The sequence below is a fragment of the Macadamia integrifolia genome, chromosome 13 (assembly GCF_013358625.1).
Source record: "Macadamia integrifolia cultivar HAES 741 chromosome 13, SCU_Mint_v3, whole genome shotgun sequence".
Classification (NCBI taxonomy): Eukaryota; Viridiplantae; Streptophyta; class Magnoliopsida; order Proteales; family Proteaceae; genus Macadamia; species Macadamia integrifolia.
In genome coordinates this window covers 10,383,206-10,405,913 of record NC_056569.1, presented here as the reverse complement: position 1 = coordinate 10,405,913, position 22,708 = coordinate 10,383,206, and the positions used below count along the sequence as shown (strand labels likewise).

Here is a 22,708-nt window from a genome sequence, read left to right as displayed (position 1 = left end):
TTTGTATATAGAGCGAGAAACTTACATGCGCATGGTGCTGTAAAATGGGAATTGAGTTGCCCACAGCAGGGATTTTGGGAGTCCTTTCCTTAGTACCTCAACAGTTTTTACCCATTAGGGCTTTATAAATTCTCCACTAGAGAGTTCACACAAGAAATATTTAAAAAAATAAAAATAAAATAAAATTTAAGGGAGAGAATGCTACTTGCTTGTGTTCTGCATGCCCACAAATAGGAAAGTAAAGTCTAGCTGTGAAAAGACACCCCACCCCATCATCCATTTTCCCATGTGTTTGGGCATGGAGAATGCAAGTAGCATTCTCTTGCTCAAAATTTAATTATGGTATACATCACTATTCATGTTCATTACTTGATTTTGTGATGGGAGAAAATGATGATACTGAAACAATATCATCTATATGGGACCCAATTAGTCAAGAAAAAAAAAAACTATGTGAAAGCTTTCGATACATTGGCTACACATGAGCACATGACTAGTGCTTTGGCCCTTCGTCTAACAAGTGTAGAAATCGTATTACACACTCACACCCTCTCCATCCCTCGTCAATATGGGGGTAGAAAATGTATTACACCCCGTTACATCCTGTTTGTTGAGAGAGATTTTGGTGAGGTGGGACTTAAGGAACGGTAAAGTTACACTTTTTCATTCCCATTCTATATTGAAGTATAATTGGTATTTGATTAATTGTGGTGCAAAAATTACCAGACAACCTCTATTCCCTCTATTCTTGTTTGTTGGGAAATCCTCTATTCTACCCCTTCTAAAATCTCACCAAATTGGTCGAACTTTTGCACTAACCACGGAATGAAAAATTCTATTTTGTGTGCTCCACATTATCCCCACTCCTTTCCTATGAAGCCAACCAAACATTTCATGGGAAATGGAAAAGTCTATTGTTCCTCCCACTTCCCATTCCTATCTTTCACCCCACGAAAATGTGTGACCTATTTGTCAGATTTTCCCATTCCATACTTCCCCTACAAACATCCCTAATCAGTAATTAGCATTTTTGTTTCTTCTCACTGCAAAAGCATGGCTTAATGATCAATACCTTAGAATCCAAAAAGAAAAAACATTACTTCGGTCTAGGCCATAAAACTTCCTTTAATGGCACAAAAACACTACCAAACGGCCCTGGTTTAAAGGTTACCAACTTACCATACAGCAGCCACGATATGCTAAAAGTTTAAAGGTTCCTTTGAATAACATATCATATTCGATTGCAGATACTGGTACACCTTGCAGATGATCAAGCTAATGTGGTAACCGCCAGGATCGGCTAAATTTTTCTAAATGGATAGAGTCAAAGGTGGAAACAGTGGTTAGCAAAAGACCCATCTAGGGAGGAGAGTGGCTCCCAGAATCTAATACATATGATGGTGTAGATCACATGGACAAAGCTGATTCAAACACCTAAATGTTGAGAATTCTTTTCTACCATACTTCATAAATTTGCCATATATTATGGTAACAATGAACAATAAAAAAATAAAGTCAACCCTTGCATATATGCCACTAGATCAAAATTTCAACTGTGCATTTACAATTTCCTTGCTAAACTGCTCGTGATTTTACTATCTCTCTAGAAACATATGGCTTGACAAATGGACATAATTAGCTTACTCTGATATATAGTGGGAGGGCCAAAAAACTTTCAAGATTGGAGCCTCTGAAGATATTCCTAGAAACATATGGCTAGAAAAATATGGCTTCACAAATGGGCATAAATTAACTTACTCTGATATCAAGTGGGAGGGCAAAAAAGCTTTCAAGATTGGGGCCTTCAACGATATTTCAATGGTATCTCCATGTTGAATAGAATGTGACATATGAGAACCATCAACATATATCATACCTTCTTTACTGTACCAGTTCGTATCCATGGATTGATCAGATTTAATAAACCCATGCATCTTAGACTTAGCTGCTCCAGGTGAAACGGGTTCCCTTACCATAAACTGGAGTTCCCGACTGGAACTGGGCATTGTAAATCCTCCTGCTGAGAGCATTGCAGCTGTAGACCCAGCAGCAGTGCAGACTCTGAGCCCACTTGATCGACAGTTCACAAGAGGGTGGCATAACTGGCCATCACCTTTGATTCTGCAAACCAAATTGAGTTTCAGATTATAACAGATAATCACCAAATGCCACCTCTGTGTGAGGAATATTGATCTTCTGGCAGCCTTTTACCTAAATGAGAACCATGAAACTGTGGCTGGACATGGGTGTGCAATAAGAACGTCATTGAGAGCATAGGTTGACAGCAATTGACTGTTTACACGTATTGCTATCCTTGTTAATTTACAAGGAACCATGTGACCCTCGAGGATGTCATCCAACACCTGAAGGAAATCCCAGATTAAAAAGATTAAATTAAAGCTTTGCCAAACATGAAAAACTTTCTTCATTGACTACGAAGTAGATATTCATTTTTACAAAGCATGTACCTAATGAAATCACCCCCTCTCCACCCTTATGTCATAAATTAAATAGTTTGCAGCCTTACTTGTTCAAAGTTTTCAGCAGTTGCTGCACAGAGATAGCCAGTGCTCCTGGTAGCATCAAACTCATTACTGAACTCTTCCACCTATAACAAATAAAGACAAAGGATATATGAAAGCAAGCAAGAAAAATCAAGTTCTGTCTTGAACGAAGGGAAGACATTAAAAGCTTAGTCAGGGAACACACTAACCTCCTTGACTTGTGTGGGATCAGAGTTCACTCCTAGAACTGGAATCGAGTCATCCATGAAGTGACTTGCCTGCAAAAGAGTGCCATCACCACCAATAGTGACAACCAGGTCCACATTGCGGATAGGTTGCACTAGATCACTCCGCAAAACAGGCTCCCAGTCAACCGCCTTTCGCCGCAAAATATCTTGACAAAATTTGATTGCATCCATGTGAACCTTACACCTGCTCTCCAAGTAACCTAGAATCTGCAATGTACTCTTATTGAATTACAAATCAAAATACTATATTGAGCCTAATGGTAGGATAATGAAAGTAGGGAAAGATTGCGGGATATTGAAGATATTTCTAGAAGGTTAAGAACAATCCTCAGTTCCATGGAAAAGATAAATGAGAAGCCAACAGTTTAATCTACTTATTTTATGGAAAATGACATAGAATCAACAATCAAATATGTCAATTTCTTTATTGAAAAGAAGAAAAAAAAACAGCTAGTCTAAGTCTGAAATTTTAAATTAATTCCATAATTTGCATAAATGATACGCTGAGCATAAACAATAAGCTTTATCTATCAACAAAGTAAAATTACTTTATTTTACATTAAAACAAACAGAAATGGGAATATCACATGAAATTGAAAGCCCAATATCCATCACCAAATTTTTCCCAAACAAAGATTAAAGTTAAATGGGTTAAGCTCACTGCTAAATATTAGGATGCAGCTACAAGGATCCATCTACTGGACATGCATTCATGGATGCATGATACATACAGATAATATACAATATTATTTTGTATCTATTTCCCCATTTCTTGTGATGAAAAAATAAATAACCTGCTTTTTTCCCAGTACAAAAACAAATTCAACCTTATCCCAAACAAGCAAAGACAAAATATTAAAAATAATAAAAAAAAGAAAAGAAAAGAACACAGCAACAACACAACTACACGGCAATATCCCACCTAAATGGGGTCGGCCACATGGATTCTAGCCCTTCAAACACCTTTATTCGAGGTCATTCTAGGATCAAGACCTAACTCTGCATGTCTTTCCTCACTACTACTCCTAGGGTTATTTTAGGTCTGCCCCAAGCCCTTTTAGTTCTTTCAATCTGAATCAGATCGCTCCCCCATACTAGTGCATCCCAAGGCCTCCGTTGAACATCATTAGCATGCCACCTCAGATGACTTCCTTGAAGTTTATCATGTATCGGGACAACTCCCAAATCAGCTCTAATATGGTCATTCCTTACTTTATCCTTCCTAATGTTGCTGCACATCCATCTCAACATCCTAATCTCTGTTATACTTAATTAATCTATATGATGCTTCTTAATTGTCCAGGTCTAATATGGTCATTCATTACTACCTTATTCTCAGTAAAAAGGAAAAAAATTATATACGGCTGTAAAACATTGGCGCATGCTAGATAAGTCAAATGACGTCTTTTTACCTCTTGATTTCTTTTCTCTTTGCAACACAAGACACATCAATCTGTTGGCACCGTATCCAGCAGCTCCTACATGACAAAGCCATATTTTGCTACCCTTGTTCATATTCCATCTCACTCAATGCATGACTATGTCCTTGGGAGGAAATACTTCAATTCTACTCCCTGCTTCTCCCTCCTTGGCAAATTCTCCAGCTCTTCTTCAGCTATCAATTTTTGGTTTGGGTCAAGTTCTTTCTTCTTGCTTGTTCTTCACTTTGCTGCTCTGCTACTTAGGCCAGCCAGAGCGTTCTCAGATTCAAATCCTACAGTGGAATTATCCTCATAACACAAGGCTGGATTTTGATTTGCAAAGGACACAAACCTCCGAATAGATCTTGGGGCGTCACCATACTCGCTAGGAGATTTCCTCATAGGGAAGGGCCAGTGGCAATGGCGTGTGGACTATAAGAGCCAGGCTCTCCTCGGTAAGTGATCCACAAAAAAAAAATTGAGTGGCCCGGTTATGAAAAGGTAATGTAGGAATGGATTTGACAACCAAACCAGTCCCAAAACTGCAGGAACTTTTAGACTAGAGAACAACCAGATTACACCCCACAAACCATTATAATCAGACCAACAGAAAATAGAAGTAATAGTATATAACGATCTCAGAAAACCAGTAGCAAGTAAGTCAGACCAGTAGTAGTTAGATATTAGTTGATCAAATAAATAAAACCAGCAGCAATAGAATGAGGTAACAGTCCCAAATCAATAGCAGGAACCACAGAAACAGAATAGGACAAACCAAAGCAATCGATTCTGGTTCTGTTCTGAAAAAATCACTACAGGACAAAATATGAGAGATTTTGAATATCTCTTTAATGGCTGCACAGAATCAGCCCAGATATGGATCGATCCTTAGTGGGGAATAGGAGAACAATCGATCAGAATTTCAGCCTTAACAAACACTTCTAACAGCTACAGCAGACAGGGCCGATGGTACTTCTACAGAGAATTCTGGGCAGAAAACTTTAAACAATAAATACCTGATTGTAACAGCAGTAGACCTCTGAGAAGAACACTTGAAATTGTTGAAAAAATAATAAAATTTGAGAGACCTCCTGGACTTCTCGCCGCAAGGAGTCGCTTGGATCAAACACCAAACCCAATACCTTGATCAGACACAAGGAAGTTCTCTTGCAGAGAAAGCAGCAACAGCAACCATGTAATTTGTCAAAATCATGGCTCATTAAAAAAGCCATCATCTTTATTTATAATGATGGGGAGGGTTTACAAGTAATAGTAACTCAGAGTTACTAAATCTGAGTTACTAAAAATTGATAACAAGAAGTTACTAAAAACTGAAAATTAGAATATAATGAAAATAGAAACTAGTCTAGACAGAAATTAGAAACTAACAATGACTTTAAATTAGAAACTAATTTAGGACTCCAAAATAGAAACTAAATAACTAATTAGTAACCCCATCAGCAGCCCAAACCGTGGGCTGACTTGGACCAGATCTGGGTCGACCCAGTCAGCCTCTTGGGTCGACCTTGGTCTTGGTTCTCGTTGTGTAAACCCTTGTTGGAACTGCATCAGCTCTCCCCGGCTTGGAAACATTCGACTCCGACGAATGGATAAGGGACATGTAGCGCTCATACAAGTCGGAATCAAGCGTCTTGAAATCATCAGCATGAATCCAAGTACAGTCACTACGGAGACGGCCTTTCCACTTGATAAGAAAAGTGTGATAACCGGTGCCACGGCGGGAGGTCTTGAAATTATCATCCAAGACGTCTTCAATAACTTCAGAAGGGGGTGGCTTCAGTTGAGGCAACCTCAACATTTGCTCCATGTCTCCATCATCCGAATGATGCCTAACATAAAGGTGAAGATCAGCCACATTAAACACGTTGCTTATGGTCATGTCATCCGGTAGCTCAAGCACATAAGCATTAGGTCCTATACGTTTCAACACCTTGTAGGGACCCATCTTTCGTGGATGTAGCATGGTATTGACACCCGTCTGAAACCATTCAGGATTTACTCGAATCATCACCATGTCCCCGGGTTTGAACTCCACATAACGCCGATGACAATCAGCAGAAGCCTTATACACCTCATTGTTCAAGGCAATACGTCGTCGGACGTTGGCATGCACCTCAGTGATATGACACAAGAACTCATCAGCTTCAATACTAACTCGAGCTAGGGGTGGAAGTGACATAAGGTCAATAGGCCGCTTAGGTTGAACTCCAAGCAAGATCTCAAAAGGAGTACGACCTATTGTCCGATTCATTGAGCTGTTGTAAGCAAATTCTGCAATGTCAAGAATAGAAGGCCATGTCTTCTCATAGTCTTGAACCAAACACCTCAACAAGTTTCCCAAGCTACGGTTCACCACCTCTGTCTGTTCGTCTATCTGTGGATGAAATGCAGTTGAAAAGTTCAGCTTTGTATTTGTCTTCAACCACAATGTCTTCGAAAAATAACTCATGAACTTAACATCACGGTCAGACACAATACTAGTTGGCGGTCCATGTAGTCGTACTACTTCCTTGAAGAAGAGCTTTGCAACCTGATAAGCATCAAAAGTCTTACGACAAGATATAAAATGAGCCATCTTAGAGAAACAATCCACAACCACCATAATGGAATCATATTGTTCCTTAGTAGGGGTAGTCCAAGAACAAAATCCATGCTAACATCAAGCCACGGTGCATGAGGAACAGGTAGTGGAGAGTATAAACCTGTATTCTGTTTTCCTCCTTTTGCCAACTGACATACACGGCATCTCTTGATCACATGATCGACATCCTTTACAATGCATGGCCAATAATATTGATCAGTCACCTGTGCAAGAGTCTTATCTTTCCTAAAATGTCCTCCTAATCCTCCTCCATGTAACTCTCGTATGATGTGATGGCATAGGGAAAAGTTTGGGATACAAAGCCGTGTGCCAAAGAACAAGTACCCATCATGAATAGAGTACTTTAGGTGCTGCCCACCTTATTGTAACTCCATAAAGACAGTGCTGAAATCAGAATCAAATGTGTACTCACCCCATATCTGATCTATGTTAATAACATGTGCTAAAAATGTGTTAAGTGTGAGCACTTTCCGGCTAAGTGCATCAGCCAATATATTCTCTTTTCCCTCCTTGTACTTCATAGCAAATACAAACTCCTGCAAGTAGGCTACCCATTTGGCATGTCTGTGGCTAATCGACTTCTATGAGTGAAGGTGCTTCAAGGCCTCATGATCAGTGTACAAAATGAACTCCTTACCAATGAGGTAGTGCCTCTAATGGCGTAGCACTTGGACGACTGCATACAACTCCAGATCATAAGTCGAATAGCGTTTCTTGGCCCCATTCAATTTTTCTCTATAAAAGACGATGGGGTGTCCTCCTTGCATTATCACTCCTCCTAGCCCAACACGTGAAGCATCTGTAGCTACCTCAAATACTTTGTCAAAATCTGGTAGGCGTAGGATGGGTGCCTCTGTCATCTTCCTCTTCACAAGAGCGAAGGCTTTGGTCGCTGCAGCTGTCCATTCAAACTTCCCTTTACTCGACTTCATACATTTAGTGATGTGTGCCATAACTGCACTGAAGTTCCGAATAAATCTCCTGTAGAATGAAGCCAACCCATGGAAGCTACAGACTTCGGTTAGAGTCTTAGGTGTGGGCCATTCAATGATGCTCTTGATCTTCTCCGAATCAGCTTCAACCCCCTTTGATGACACTATAAATCCAAGGAATACAACCTTGGACAGCATGAAGGAACACTTCTTGAGATTAATGTATAACTTCTCAGCATGGAGTACTCTCAAGACTTGCCTCAAGTGATCCATATGCTCTTCTTGGTTCTTACTGTATACTAGAATGTCATCAAAATAAACAATCAAAAGGCGACCAATGAAGGGACGAAGGACCTGTGTCATCACCCTCATAAAAGTACTAGGTGCATTTATCAGACCGAAAGGCATGACTTTCCACTCATATAAGCCATCCTTGGTCTTAAAGGCGGTCTTCCACTCATCCCCAGAACGGATGCGAATCTGATGATAGCCACTCCTCAAATCTAACTTGGAAAAAACCTTTGCCCCATACAACATATCCAACATATCATCTAGTCGTGGTATAGGAAACTTATACTTGACTGTTATCTTGTTGATAGCACGGCTGTCCACACACATACACCAAGAACCATCCTTCTTTGGCGTGAGTAAAGCTGGTACTGCACAAGGACTTAAGCTCTCCTCAATGAAGCCCTTATGTATTAACCCATCCACTTGCCGTTTCAACTCGGCATGCCCAGTAGGACTAAGTCTGTAAGCAGGACGGTTGGATAAAACCGAACCAAGTACCAAGTCAATAGCATGTTGTATGTCTCTCATGGGAGGCAACTCATCTGGGAGATCATCAAGGACTAAGTCAGAAAAATCAGACATGAGCTCTCTGATAGGTGCACTATACGTTACCTCAGGTTGGGGAGTGACTTCCCTAGTAACAAGTGCCATTACCATTCCAGTCTCATGGCTTGTGCGTAAGAACTGTTTGCAGGGAATAGCTAGTAACTCCTTTGTGGGCATAGCTATTACCTTCTTCTCATTGTCAATGTCCTTCTAATTTGACCTTAGGGATTTCTTTCGCCGTATTTCAGCAAGCACATTTACTGGATAGAAAGTTGTAGGAACACATTTCCACATGAAAGTACATAGATTCTTCTTCCCTCCAACCATGGCATCATTGTCATACATCCAGGGACGGCCAAGCAATACATCTGTGAGTTTCATTGGGATCACATCACACTAAACTTTCTCTTCATATCGGTAAAGTTTCAAAGGAACTGAGCATCTCTTATTCACCTCTAGAGTATTACCATTCAGCAAGGATACCTTATAAGGCTGAGGATGTGGGTCAGCTTTCAAGGTTGCTTTCTTCACAAAGGTTTCAAAAACAACGTTGACACAGCTGCCACTATCAATGATAATCTGACAAGTATGCTCTCCTGACTTCATACGACTGTAGAATATGTAGTTAAGTCGCCAATCATTTCCTTTGGTTTCAGCCACCAATATGCGAGTAACAATATTTATTCCCTAAGTATCATCCTCATTAGTGTTTTCCATATCATAGTCATATCCACCATCATCATCATCCTCTAAAGGATAGGGGTAAAGAGCTGACTCATCCTCCTCATTGGAGTCCTCGACCTTAGCTACTGCATTAACCCTCTGCTTATGCGGACAAGACTTTGCAAAATTTCCTACCTCTTGGCAATGGAAATACTATACCTTATTACCACCGGTCATAGGTGCCTTTCCTTTATGATCAGCTCATGGAGGAAAAGTGGACTTTGGAGGTGCTGAGCTACTAGGTTTAGTAGCTGGAAAATTCTTCTTTACCTCCCCAGCTTGGAACCCAAACCTTCTAACTGGTTGTGCTAGAAGCTCCTCTGCTCGTAGGGCCTTGTCAAAACAATCCCTCACTGAGTGCACTTCAACAGCTTCGATACCCCTATTGATTTCAGTTCGCAATCCCAGTCGAAACCGAGATAACAGTTGCCTTTCATTCTCCCTTATGCCTGTACAAGAATAAAGTGCGTCAAACTTGTTCATGTACTCGGCAACAGTCATAGACCCTTGACGAAGAGAGTTCAGCTGGTCTTGTATGCGAGCTCTGAAGTTGCGTGGCAAGTATTTATCTGATAACTCAAGCTTCATCTCCTCCCAACTAATAGGTTCTCTACCACGGTCTTCTAACTCCAGCTCATAGGTCTTCCACCACTCACAAGCAGCCCCAACTAGCTTAGCACGAGCTAGTTTCATCTTCCTTTCCTCGGGTAACTCATAATAGTCAAAATAGTCGTCTAGTGCCACTTCCCAATCATAGAACAATTGGAGGTCATATCTTCCATCAAACTCCTTCAGATAGAGCTTAACCTTCTGCGAATCTCCAGAATACCTCTGTTGCACGGGACGCTCAGTCTCAAAATATCCTCTTACATGCTCTTCAACAGTAGGTTGTGCTATCGGAACCCTCTGTGGTGCTCTCAGATTAGGGTTTTCTCTCCTGTTAGTCAACTGAGCAATGACATTCAATGGGGTTTCTACTTCAGGTGTTGTACGTGAATCGCCAGTGGGCTGTTGTGGTGTGGTCTCTTCATTCAACAACCTGGCATCTAATTCAGCCTCCAATTCAGTCCGTAAGGCTTGCTGTTCAGCCTTCATCTCAGTCCTCATAGTCTGTAGCATCTCCATAAGAGAAGCTAGGGCCGTGGGGGTGTTGTTCCCAGCCATGCTCTGATACCACTTAATGTAGGAATGGATTTGACAACCAAACCAGTCCCAAAACTGCAGGAACTTTTAGACTAAAGAACAACCAGATTACACCCCACAAACCACTATAATCAGACCAACAGAAAATAAAAGTAACAGTATATAACGATCTCAGAAAACCAGTTCAAGTAAGTCAGACCAGTAGTAGTCAGATATTAGTTGATCAAATAAATAAAACCAGCAGCAATAAAATGAGGTAATAGTCCCAAATCAACAGCAGGAACCACAGAAACAGAATAGGACAAACCAAAGCAATCGATTCTGGTTCTGTTCTGAAAAAATCACTACAGGACAAAATATGAGAGATTTTGAATATCTCTTTAATGGCTGCACAAAATCAGCCCAGATATCGATCGATCCTTAGTGGGGAATAGGAGAACAATCGATTAGAATTTCAGCCTTAACAGACACTTCTAACAGCTACAGCAGACAGGGCCGATGGTACTTCTACAAGAATTCTGGGCAGAAAACTTTAAACAATAAATACCTGATTGTAACAGCAGTAGACCTTTGAGAAGAACACTTGAAATTGTTGAGAAAAAATAATAAAACTTGAGAAACCTCCTGGACTTCTCGCCACAAGGTGTTGCTTGGATCAAACACCAAACCCAATACATTGATTAGACACAAGGAAGTTCTCTTGCAGAGAAAGCAGCAGCAACAACCATGTAATTTGTCAAAATCGTGGCTCATTAAAAGAGCCATCATCTTTATTTATAATGACGGAGAGGGTTTACAAGTAATAGTAACTCAAAGTTACTAAATCTGAGTTACTAAAAATTGATTACAAGAAGTTACTAAAAACTGGAAATTAGAATCTAATGAAAATATAAACTAATCTAGACAGAAATTAGAAACAAACAATGACTTGAAATTAAAAACTGATTTAGGACTTCAAAATAGAAACTAAATAACTAATTAGTAACCCCATCAGCAGCCCAAACCATGGGCTGACTTGGACCAGATCTGGGTCGACCCAGTCAGCCTCTTGGGTCAACCTTGGTCTTGGTTCTCCTTGTGTAAACCCTTGTTGGAACTGCATCAAAAGGATTCTTCTCCACTACTTTTGCGGTTAGCTGAAAATAAGAATGTTACCATCTGCACTGCAATATGCAACCAAACCTGCTAATCGTGACACTTGAAAACTTCATATTGAAAATGGTGAACAGTAATAACTGTGCAATTCCTATTGTTCTGTCCCAACAAAACGTTTTCTAGTCACCGAAACCATACACAGCTCTTAAGAAACTGTGAATGCTTAGTGTACCATCTTCTAAGGATAAAATGACATATTTTGGATCTGCCAGACAATCTAGGCCGCATACATCACTCCGTACATAATTCAGCTCCCATAGTGGATGGTATGAATCACGAATTCCCAAAATTTTAGGCCTCCATGTCCAGCAATGACTATAACATTTGCACTCTTTGGGTCACTTTCATCGGGCGCCCAAGCAAGTGCTCTTATAGGGACAGAATCTGCACTAAAAGCAAACCAAAGGCCTTGTATCTTCAGAGCCTTGCAGAAAATTTTCAGAAAGAAACTGTTCCATCATGGCATCCAGCTAGTATTAAACCATGTGAGGATAAAGATGGCCACTCAAGAAATACTCTACCTGTCCCCAAACTTCAACTTTGAGCACCTAAAGACCGGCTCCAGTCTCACAAAAAGAGGATCGGTGCCTTCTAATATAGAACTTTGATTGTACTCACAGAAGGAACCTCCACACTTCCACTGAACCATTTCCCAACAATATGGCTAGATAGCCCATGCAATGTTTGGACGTGAAGTCATCAAGTCAGAAGGTCATCATTTCACATTCCATGCAACTTTTGTCATGTGGGCCAAACATAGGGCGAAGCATAACACAAGCGTCACAAAGCAACATCTTTTGGAAGACAGTAGTAACTTCCAAGAAGCCATCATTTGGCATATTTTGACTTGATGCAGAAATATACTGCATAGAGCTATTGTTTGCTTGCAAACCGCAACATAAGGTTCATTATCCTCGTTGTGGTTAGACAAAGATTGACAAACACCATCAAAATCACTCCTCAACCTAGCTTTATCTCTCGTTCTTTTCTTCTGCAGGGGTATTTTGGCATCTGATTTACGAGCTTACAATCGATGGCTGAAGCATTCTTGGGAGCCTGTCAAACACATAATCAGAATTACATTCTTTTAGCATAGCCTGTTCATTAGTATGCAAGCCAACCCACTACTAGCAAGAAACTGGGTTGAATATTCTGCAAATTCAACAAGGGCTGGAACAAACTGGCTACTGCTGTTTATAACTTTATATTGTCTGAGCCTTCTATTGCCTTCTTCTTTCTAGATCTACCTCTGAGCTTCTTCAATGGAAGTGATTTTCAAAGGCCTTTTCTTTTCTAGGTTTCCCTCTTGGCTTCTTAGATGGATTTGATTCTTCGGGAAAATCTATTCTATGTCTCCCTCTTGGCTTCCTCAATAGAGTTGATTCTTCTGCAACATCTTTTCTAGGTTTCCCTTTTGGCTTATTCAGAGGTGATAAGCCCTCCTCTTTCACATTGACACTTAAGAGGCACAAAATTTGGACCTTTGCCAGTCAGAGGAGCACCTATCTTGTCATCATGTGATACGAAGATTCTAGAGGATGAGCAGCAACAAGCAAGGTACTCACAAGAAATATTAGAGTCAGAACTCTGACAAAGTCTTGGACACCAATCCAATGCCAAAACAAGCCTCCCACATACAAAGTGGGAGATGTGGACTGAAAAAATCTCGAATTTCTAGAATTACTGACCATCTTAGGGACAGTCACAGCGGAAGATTGAGTTGAGTGTATCCCATTAATAGCATTTTCCCCAGGGGAGCTTCCAGTTTCACAACTTAATCTTATGATTCTTGGCTTGTAATATCGGTTTCCCGATCGGAGATCCATGAATCACAGACGGTATCTCCCCATGGCATTTCACCTATTAAAGCGATCTTCCTTCTCAATGCCCGAGCATCCATCCAATGCATTCTTTTCAATACAGCACTTTCCATTCCTTTAAGAAAGTGTTTGCAGCAGCCAACCGTTCGATGTCACACATACCCCAAGCTTCTTCACCCAACTCTCCACGAAGCTTTGAAATCATGTCAATTGCTCTAAAATGACTCTCAAAAGAATAATCAAACACTGAAACAGTGACACCTAAAACATCTTGATCCACAGTAAAACCTATCAACCCCTGCCCCTCCCTTCCCGTAGATTTTGTCTTAATCTTTGTTCCCCCCTCGATCCTTTTCAATTCCACACTTGCTGCCATTTTCTTTCCCTTCTTACAAAGTGATTCTTCAGAAGTTAAAAGGTCTTCTTCCATTTCCTGGAGACTGCTTGGAAAAGAGACAGTTACCAAAGATTTGAACTGGACCAGTAAATGCAGATGAGTACCTCTGAGAAATCCTCCAGAATGGTGGTTTTTGGTCAATGAAGCTGGGGATAGAGAAAGAACAACTCTTGCAAGAACCCTCTAACCTCGGACATCCTTCTAAATCATCAATGCGAAAGGAATGGAAAGAAGTATCACACAAAGCCAAAAATGAAAAATGGACTTGATGTGAATATCATCTAGTTCACATCAATTTAGAGTTCCAACCAAAAACATTGATTCACCTATCTTGCCTCACTTCTCCTCCATTTAATACTCAAGTTGACACCAGATTGTTAATTAATATCAGACAGATAACAATCCATGAACCACACAAATGATACAGGTCCCCTCTTTTCCATACGTGCAACAATTCCTAGAACCTGTACCATAAGTCTCAGTTGTCATTTATGTACTATATATATATATATATATATATGTTCTCAACCAATTATAGAGGGATTGTCCTCTTCTATTTCTTGCTGATGACATGATTTTCCTCTGCAATAATGTAGAGTAGGTGGATTCCAATGTAGAACTACGGAGAGATGTTGTTGGAAAAAAAAGATTCCTAGATTGAATTGGAACAAAAACAGAATATGGAAGCAACTTGAGTATAAAATATTAGTAGGAGAATAAATAATTGCAACATATTGGTCACAGGTTCAAAACTTGGAAACAGCCTCTTCTACGAAGCAGAGGGTAAGGCTGCGTACACTTGCCCCTCCCAGAACCTGCAGTGGCGGGAGCCTCGTGCACTGGGTTGCTCTTTTTGTTTTTTTTTTTTTAATAAACAAAAAATATTTAGTATTGATGGTGAATAGACACCTGAATGCCATTTCTGTCATCTTGGTCTGGTAATCAAGATAAAGACTGAGAATTCAAAGGGATGTTGTCCATTATTAGATCAAGGTGCGCAAAGTAGAGAGAGACTTTTGGAGCGTTGCATTACTGTTGCAGAAAAGAATATAAAAATGGCTACCTGATGAATATTGATAAGGTCTTAGATATAGCAGAATGGAAGAACAGGATTTGTATAACCAGACTCATATTGACGTACTGGAGTTACATTAGGGTATGTTGGAGCTTAGGCCATCCAAATATTTATCCACTTTAAACTGGTTGCTTAACCAAATGACTGAAATGCATAATACGAATGAAGATCTTCCCAGGCTAAAACTCGAGGCACAAACTATCAATTATTTTGGGATTAATTTTATCAACTGCAAAATAATTACACAAGGGAAAACTAAGTGCTGAACGCTATTATTTAAAGTACAAAAGCTCAATACCTGATGTTCATTTGGAGAACACCAGGCTCCATGAGAACTTTTTTTCCTACAAACAGTTGCCCCTGAGAAGTCTGCTAGCTAGCTAGCAAGCTGGTAGGGAAAGAGAATTGGCTAAAAATCCATGTAAAGGTTGAAAGCGTTAATCATATTTTCATACCTTTTTTCACATCATCAATTTCTCCAAGAGCATATAGGGTCTGACAATATCTCCAGTTTAGTGTCTATTGAGTGAGACCAAGGCACTCAAGGGAAACATCTTCACATGGGTTTTCTCTTTTTCTGCTCACCAGTTCTGAAAGAAACCACATATCCTAAGTCTGAGAGAAATCTCACTTTCTAGAATACCATATCCCACAGAAACACCTAGATTCTGTAATGATTATTTGTATATAGCATACAAAGTAAGATTATACATCATTATTTAAATACAGGGAGCACACACAGTCAACTTATCAGGAACGGCAAAAGAAAAGAAATTGATGTAATTTCTCAATTTTCTCTTTTTCCAAGAAAAGGGAAACTTGGGTTAATCGCAATTGAACTGACATTCAAAAGTTATAAGTATACATTATTTGAAATTGCTTAACGGTAAGCACATCCATTTGAAAACCGTTCATTCATGAGTCATGATTAGTAAAAACTCTTCCATGGTAGTTTGGATTGTCACTCGTTCATCCATTATTCATTATCAGTTTCCTTATTCAAAGATATTTCCATGTTATGAAAATACCTCCAATTACAGTTGACCGAGAACAAAACACTAATCATCCAAAGAAGGAACTTTCGCGATTAAGAAAGAACGCCAATCATCCTAAAATGAAAAACGAAACACACAATACATTAAACACATTGGAAGGAGAATCAGCGATGCTGGTGCGAGAATGATAACTACCTGAGGGTTTCTAACCCGAGAAACGCCATCCGAACACCTGGGTTGATAGATGTTCCCGGGCTTCAGCAACACAAGCAATCTTCGTCTCGACATTTTCTCCTCCTCCTCCTCCTCCCTCTCTCTCTATGTCGAGGCCGTTGGTATTCAAGTCTTTGATGTCACGCTTTTCCCCGTTCTTCTATTTCGGTGGATCCGTTCCCATTTGTGTTGGGTTTGTCAACTTGAGTTGGTTATCTAGGAACATGAAAGGGGAAAAGAACGGATCCCTTGTTCCGTGGCCCATGCCCTTATACACAAGGAGGAGAAATTACGCCGTCACCATCTAAAACTTCAAAACCGCACCGTCTTTATACACATGTGCNAGAGAGAGAGAGAGAGAGAGAGAGAGAGAGAGAGAGAGAGAGAGAGAGAGAAAATGGTTGAAATTACTAACCCTAACCTAGCAGAAGGTGCACAGCAACTGGTAAACGCTCATGAAGAAGTTCAAGTTGCAGTTGCTAGGGCTTAGGCGCCGCGTTCTCCGATTATATAGGTAGATAAACCCTACTTTCGGGTGTTACTCGGGATTTCGGTTCGATTTCAAGATCAGGGTTTTAAATCTCGGAATCAGCATCTGAAAATCTGAATCGGTCAAAATCGGTATAAACCGGTCAGAATTGGAATGAATTTGGGTCGTTTGTTCGGATTGGCAAGTGCCGATTTGAAGTGAATCAGCTAATTTCTCGATTTGATCTGCGAATTTTTTGAAACCCTGGAAACAAAATCGAATGGAACTTCCATATCAGAATTGAATCAGTTTGGTTCGGTTTTGATTTGCATTTTATTCATTTCTATATTTTGCTCAATATCTCAAAAAGCTTTGTTGGTGCAATGAGATGGAGATTTTATTTCAATTGAAATTTGATTATTAATGTGATACCTGTTAAGCATCCATAGCTGAATAGTTAAAGCTCCCCATTCATAATTGGTAAATCCGTAGGTTCACTTCCTCCTCGATGCACGTCCATGGGAACGTTCAATAAATCTATTAGAATTTGCTCCGTATTAATGGAATCTCATCATCTATACATAACGAATTGGGATAGTATATTCATACTATACATATGAATAGTAGGAATTAGAATTCTTTTCAAGATTAGAACTCATGGGAAAGAAAATGAATTTATTATTGAAGAACAATCAATATACTTCTAATGTCTAATCCGGATCAACTAGGAGTGCTCATCAATCTCGATCATTGGGGAAGGGAGATGGGTTGTTGTGGTAAAGTATTAAAGAAACATAAAACAAATGAAAAAAATTAAAAAATTAAAACTTGTGATAGGGAGAGATATATAGCAATTGAAATGCTTAAGCAAAGGGACATAACAATGGAAGGAGACCTGCAACAAAAGGAAGACACAATATATCCAAAGAAGCACAAAGTTGGTCAATGGCGAGGGAGATGTATGGATAGTTACACAAGCTGTCATAGCTTTCCCAATGTTTCTTTAGTCTCTAGGAAAAGATGGTCAGCAGATGTATGGACCTTCTAGTGACTCAGCATCATGGTCGGAGCAGAGAGTTTTTTTTAATGCAGAGTATTAGTTAAACGCATTAGAATGTTTTCAACCTGTTTTTTTGGTGGGGGTGATTTCATTCTCCTAAAGGGCCTAAGAAACAAAAGGACGAAGACAGATTTTAGGCTTCTGGCCACCTATGGCTTGAAAGTGCACATCATCTATAATGCTTGATTTTGTAGTATTGAAGTCGGCGATGTCTCTTCTGCATCAATCTCATTTTCTAAGGTATCACGTATGCAGGCTCTAGGGAGCGTTGTTAAGTCTTTTAACTCTCTGGGCTGAGACCTCTTAAGTCCAATCAAAAAGGTGTTTGGGATGAAGATTTTCAGGATTAAGTAGTTATTTAAAATAAACATGGTGGGCACAATTCCAAGCAATGATTTTGATTTAGCATTGTAATCATCTGGAGGCCATGGTTCCTTCATGGTATTGTTGTTGGATTGGTTCGGTTAAACAACTTGGTCTTTTTTCTCATTTCTTTGAGTCTTTGGTTTCAGTTAATTTCACTATACTGATTCAGTCAAATCTGAGTTGATTTCAGGCTCATTTCAGTCTTAGTTAATGTTGCTTTTTATCTCATTTTGGAATCGGTTTGACTTTTCAAATCATAGACCTATCTCAATTCTTAATTAGGTTTCGACGGACTAGAAGGGTAATAAATTCTAGTTTCTACAAATATCAATGTGATAGTTTTCTAACAGCTTTTTCCCACTTGGATGATATTTGATCTTTCAGTAGTCTTCCATGGAGGGCTTCTTCATAGTCTCTCCTCTATTTTTACTTCTTCTTGTAGATGGGGAGAATATCTTAATGTCAGACTTTGATCTTCCATAGCTTCAGCTTTTGAGTGCTTTTCTAGGTGGTCAGTCTTTAGTTTTACGCTTATATCAATAAAATAAGGCTGCGTTTGGTTGCAAGGGAAATAGGAAAGGAAAGGAAAGGGAAGTGAAGTGAAGTGGAGGGAAGGGAGGGTATTTTTTTAACCCTTTTGAGTTGTTTGGTTGCAACAAAAGTGAAGTGAAATTACTGTTTCTTGCAACTTCCATGGCATAATCTCATATTGAAACTCAAATGAAGAGTTTAATTACATTTATCAATCATGGAATACAAATCTAGAAATTTGGGTTTCAATCTCACCAGCAAAAAAAATCTCCCAACATAATCATAATAAATGTCCGGAGAAAATGAATTTCTATGATGTCTATAAACCTATAATCCTCCAAGAAGACAAAGAATGTACAAATATAAACAGAGCAAAATTACAATTCTTCCAACTTCCATGGCAAAATCTTAGATCGAAACTCAATGAACATTTAATCACAATTATCAATCATAATTTCATAATCCCACGATAGTGGTGGAGGCAAATTTAAATCAAGAATTTCATGTATTGATCTCACAGCCTCACCCGATGATGATGAATTCTCTTGTGCTTCTTGTTTTTGTAGCTTCTTCTTCTCCTTGATCTCCACCTTCACCACAACAGCCCAATCAACATTGGATCCCGGTAAGACGAATTGGGTCTTCTGCGAAACCTCTGCATCGATGATCTTCTTCTTGGGTTCTACACACAAGGTGGAGCGTTTCTTTCTTGGCGTTTGATCATCGACAATTGTTAACCTGGGTAGCTTCTTAGCTTCGAGCCCCGATGGGTTTTTCTCAGACAAGAATTCATGGAGGCGGAGCTCTGCAACATCAAGTAATGCATTGAATTTCTTCCAAGAGCCCTCGAATTTGACACTCCGATTCGTAGTTTCTCTTTGTTTCTTCATGTTTGCTAGGTATTTAGCTTAATTCGGAAGAAAAGAAATTTAAAAGAAAGAAATCCAGAGAACAGAGCTAGGAGACGAAGGGATTCGAGAAATGAGAGAGCTTTGGAGAGATCATTGTGAGAGAATTGAAAGAGGTTGCAAGTTGCAACTGAGAGATTTTGTTCTTGATTTGGTTCCTTATGGAGTCTTCTTAGATGACTGGCAACTTCCTCCTTTGTCGTCCTCGAAATTCAACTTCATTTGAAGCACATCTGTTGCTTGTGGCTTTGAGTGAAGAGAGAGAGATCATCTAAGATGAGAGTTGCAAGCAAGGTGAGAGAGAGAGAGAGAGAGAGAGAGAGTAGGGTTTTATTTTTTCTTTCTATTTTGGTGGGGCGATAAAAAGGGAAATTTTATTGTATAAGTGAAATTTTTTTTACATATAAAATATATTTTCCTTGCAATCAAACACCTAATATTTATTTCCCCTGGGAAAAAAATTCTACTTTACATCAAAAATTTGCATTCCCCTTACAACCAAACAAAGCCTAAATAATTTCTCATCAATGTCCAATACCCCGACCCCATTATATATTGTCCAATACCCTACTTCATACCGTAGATCATCCTAATGAACTTTATTAGAACATTCAATTGATCCTTTGCAAACTTATGTTAATCAACCAACCTTCAGATGAGTGCTGGAACCCATCACCCATAATACTTTCTGCAGCTACAACAACTGATAAGAGATCTGATTCTAATTCAACTTCAGAGCCTAGACCTAAGACAAGGACAAAGGTCAAAGAAGAGGTAGAGATGTATGAAGCCGCAGCGGACCTGAACTATCGAAGGAACCCCATCCGGTGGAGGATTCCGGTGGCAATGGCAACCGTTGGGGCAGTTATAGTACGATGGCAACTCGGAGATCAAGGGTCAAGTGGAAGTGGTTGCTTGAAAGATCACATAGGTGGTTCAATGGTGTTAGAGGTTGTTAAAAGTTCTGGTTACAAGTCATTTTGGCTGGAGCCACTTGGTATCTCATTGGTATGGTAATGGTAGAATTGGTGGAAATACAAGATCAAAAAGATAAATTGTATAGCACATATAACAATTCAGAGTATTGATACTATTTGTATAGATTATATTTTGGTTTTCTTCTCTTATTGTGATGAGTATATTGTTCAACTAGATTCCATCTAACATGTTTGAATAAAAAAGAAAAAATGAAAATTTTAAGTGAATGAGCACACATACTTCTGCCAAGTGAATGAGCACAACTTATCTGGGTTCAATTATTTTTTAACTGCAAGAGCCTTCTGATTTTGAAGCACTAAAATTAGTTGTATTGCCCCCATTGGTCATGGGTTCCAGTTGATAGTGAATCTTGGTAGTTTAATTACTATTATTTTAAGAATGTAGAAAGGATTAGGGTCTTTATGAGATTATTCCAAGATTAGTTTATTTCTATAAAACCGTTCATGCAAGCAAGGATGACACCCCAAACCAGTGTTTCCTCTTCAAGAGATTCACATTGGATGATAAGTAAATATGCAATTTCTATTGAACTTATCAATCCAATCTCCCAACCTGAAGGGGATAGCCAAGTTGGCAAAAAACCTTCCTCTTAAGAAGCATGTAGTTTTAAATTTGACTCCTACCTCCTTGGGCCATTCACACAAACATTTAATGCTCTTCATTGCTTTCGATGAAAGTTGAATGATTCTCATTTAACCCCAGTATGATTCAATCCATGCGATTGTAGGGTCAATATAGACCCACGGGACTATTTAGGCCGAAGGCCTAGATACCCCGTCAGTTAGCCAAAAAAAAATTCAATCCAATTACTATTTTCTTGTTTGGGGGGGGGGGGGGGTTACATGTCAATAAGGTTTGTGAACTATCCTCTAGAAGTATTTAGTTCACATCTTGACGGTATTAGTCTTTGGCAACACTGATACGTATAAGCCATTGGGACATACAGGATCAAAATAGAATTTTTTTTTCCCACCAAAACAAGGGATGTCTACTGTATGTACCAATCCGTATTGGTCAAGTACCGGATTAAATATTGTAAGTAAATTCACATCTGCTACAATGAGATGTTGATTTAACCTTCAGCAGCTTCACAACAAAAACCAGGCCGCAGTCGATCGAGAAGGGAAGAGGACAATGTTAGATTGCATAGAGGCATGTCCACCGCAATAGGAGTTTCCTATCAATCTAAGAAGCATTGAAACTGATGGCACATGTTTTATTTTTTATTTTTTTGATAAGCTAAAAGAAAATCATGCATGCATTAGTTAATAGAAGTCAAGTTTTTTTTTTTTTTTTTTGAAATAGAAGTCAAGTTACATGCTGGATTATACTTAGATATAGGTAGTCTATTAGTTATAGTTTCATAAGCTATAGATTTAATGGCATCCAGAGATGGATGTCCAATTATTTTACCAAAAGTAGGGTACTTAGGATGATTCCCAGTTCATGGTATAGCATAATTAGTGTTCTAAGCCATAAATCTAAAAGTTTTTGGAACTACTTTGCAAAAAGAAGTTCGATCTCCACTGCATCACTCCATACTTGATCCATGAGCCAATTGTTCATTCTTGCTCGCGCCATCCCTTGGTGAAATCCTAGGGCCTCTACCTCACCACTATTTCCTGCCAACACATAGTTTGCTTTCTATAAGATATCGTTGTTTTGAAACATAAACACAAAAGTCCATGCAGACAATTTGGATTTTTCATCCTTGATACTTGTGATAATAAGAATATTTAAGTTAGTTGGCAATGGTGGGAAGCTTGACAGAGGAATTGGAGTTGGTATCACCTGGGCCTCTGAAGTTTTGTTTTTGATACCATTCGTGATCCAAGATTCAATTTCCTTAAAGATCCTTGAGGCATCAGGTTTATGAGTGGAAAAGAAAGTTTTATTTCTATGGTTCCATATGAAATAATACGTGATTATTAGTATGAAAAAAACCATTTCAGTTCTTTTTTTCGAATGAAACCCGATGAGGAATAAAAAGAAACTAGCTCATTGGGTGAATTGCATGGGAGACGGTTTGGTTTGAAGCCTAGGGTCCCCAATGCCCAAACCTTTCTTGATAGTTCACACTCAAACAGAATATGGAAATTAGATTCTCTCTGAGAGAGACAAAACCAGCAAAGAGGGTCAATATCCACCCATTTTGACAAAATATCCTTTGTTGGGAGTCCTTCATTGATCATTCTCTAGAAGAATAACTTCGGATGGATATTGATTCTCCAAAAAAATCGCCACCATCGAGAGCAAAGAGAAGAGCAACAACACCTGTTTGAATAGTCA

General features: G+C 39.2%; 1 protein-coding gene across 4 annotated transcripts; it reads right to left on the bottom strand.

The window, feature by feature from the left end:
- Positions 1-1,448: 1,448 nt before the first annotated feature.
- LOC122059702 (NADH kinase-like) lies at positions 1,449-16,319 on the bottom strand. 4 transcript variants are annotated; one of them, XM_042622694.1, is made up of 7 exons: positions 16,069-16,319; positions 15,907-15,987; positions 15,334-15,468; positions 2,714-2,959; positions 2,528-2,608; positions 2,212-2,363; positions 1,449-2,121 (listed from the first exon to the last, which is right to left on the bottom strand). In XM_042622694.1, the coding sequence occupies exons 4-7, from the start codon at positions 2,921-2,923 to the stop codon at positions 1,755-1,757; spliced, it is 810 nt and encodes a 269-aa protein (XP_042478628.1). In that variant the 5' UTR covers positions 2,924-2,959; positions 15,334-15,468; positions 15,907-15,987; positions 16,069-16,319; the 3' UTR covers positions 1,449-1,754. The 4 variants fall into 4 exon arrangements, with proteins under 4 accessions (XP_042478628.1, XP_042478629.1, XP_042478627.1 ...); XM_042622695.1 differs by lacking the exon at positions 15,334-15,468; XM_042622693.1 differs by lacking the exon at positions 15,907-15,987.
- Between the last annotated feature and the right edge of the window lie 6,389 nt (positions 16,320-22,708).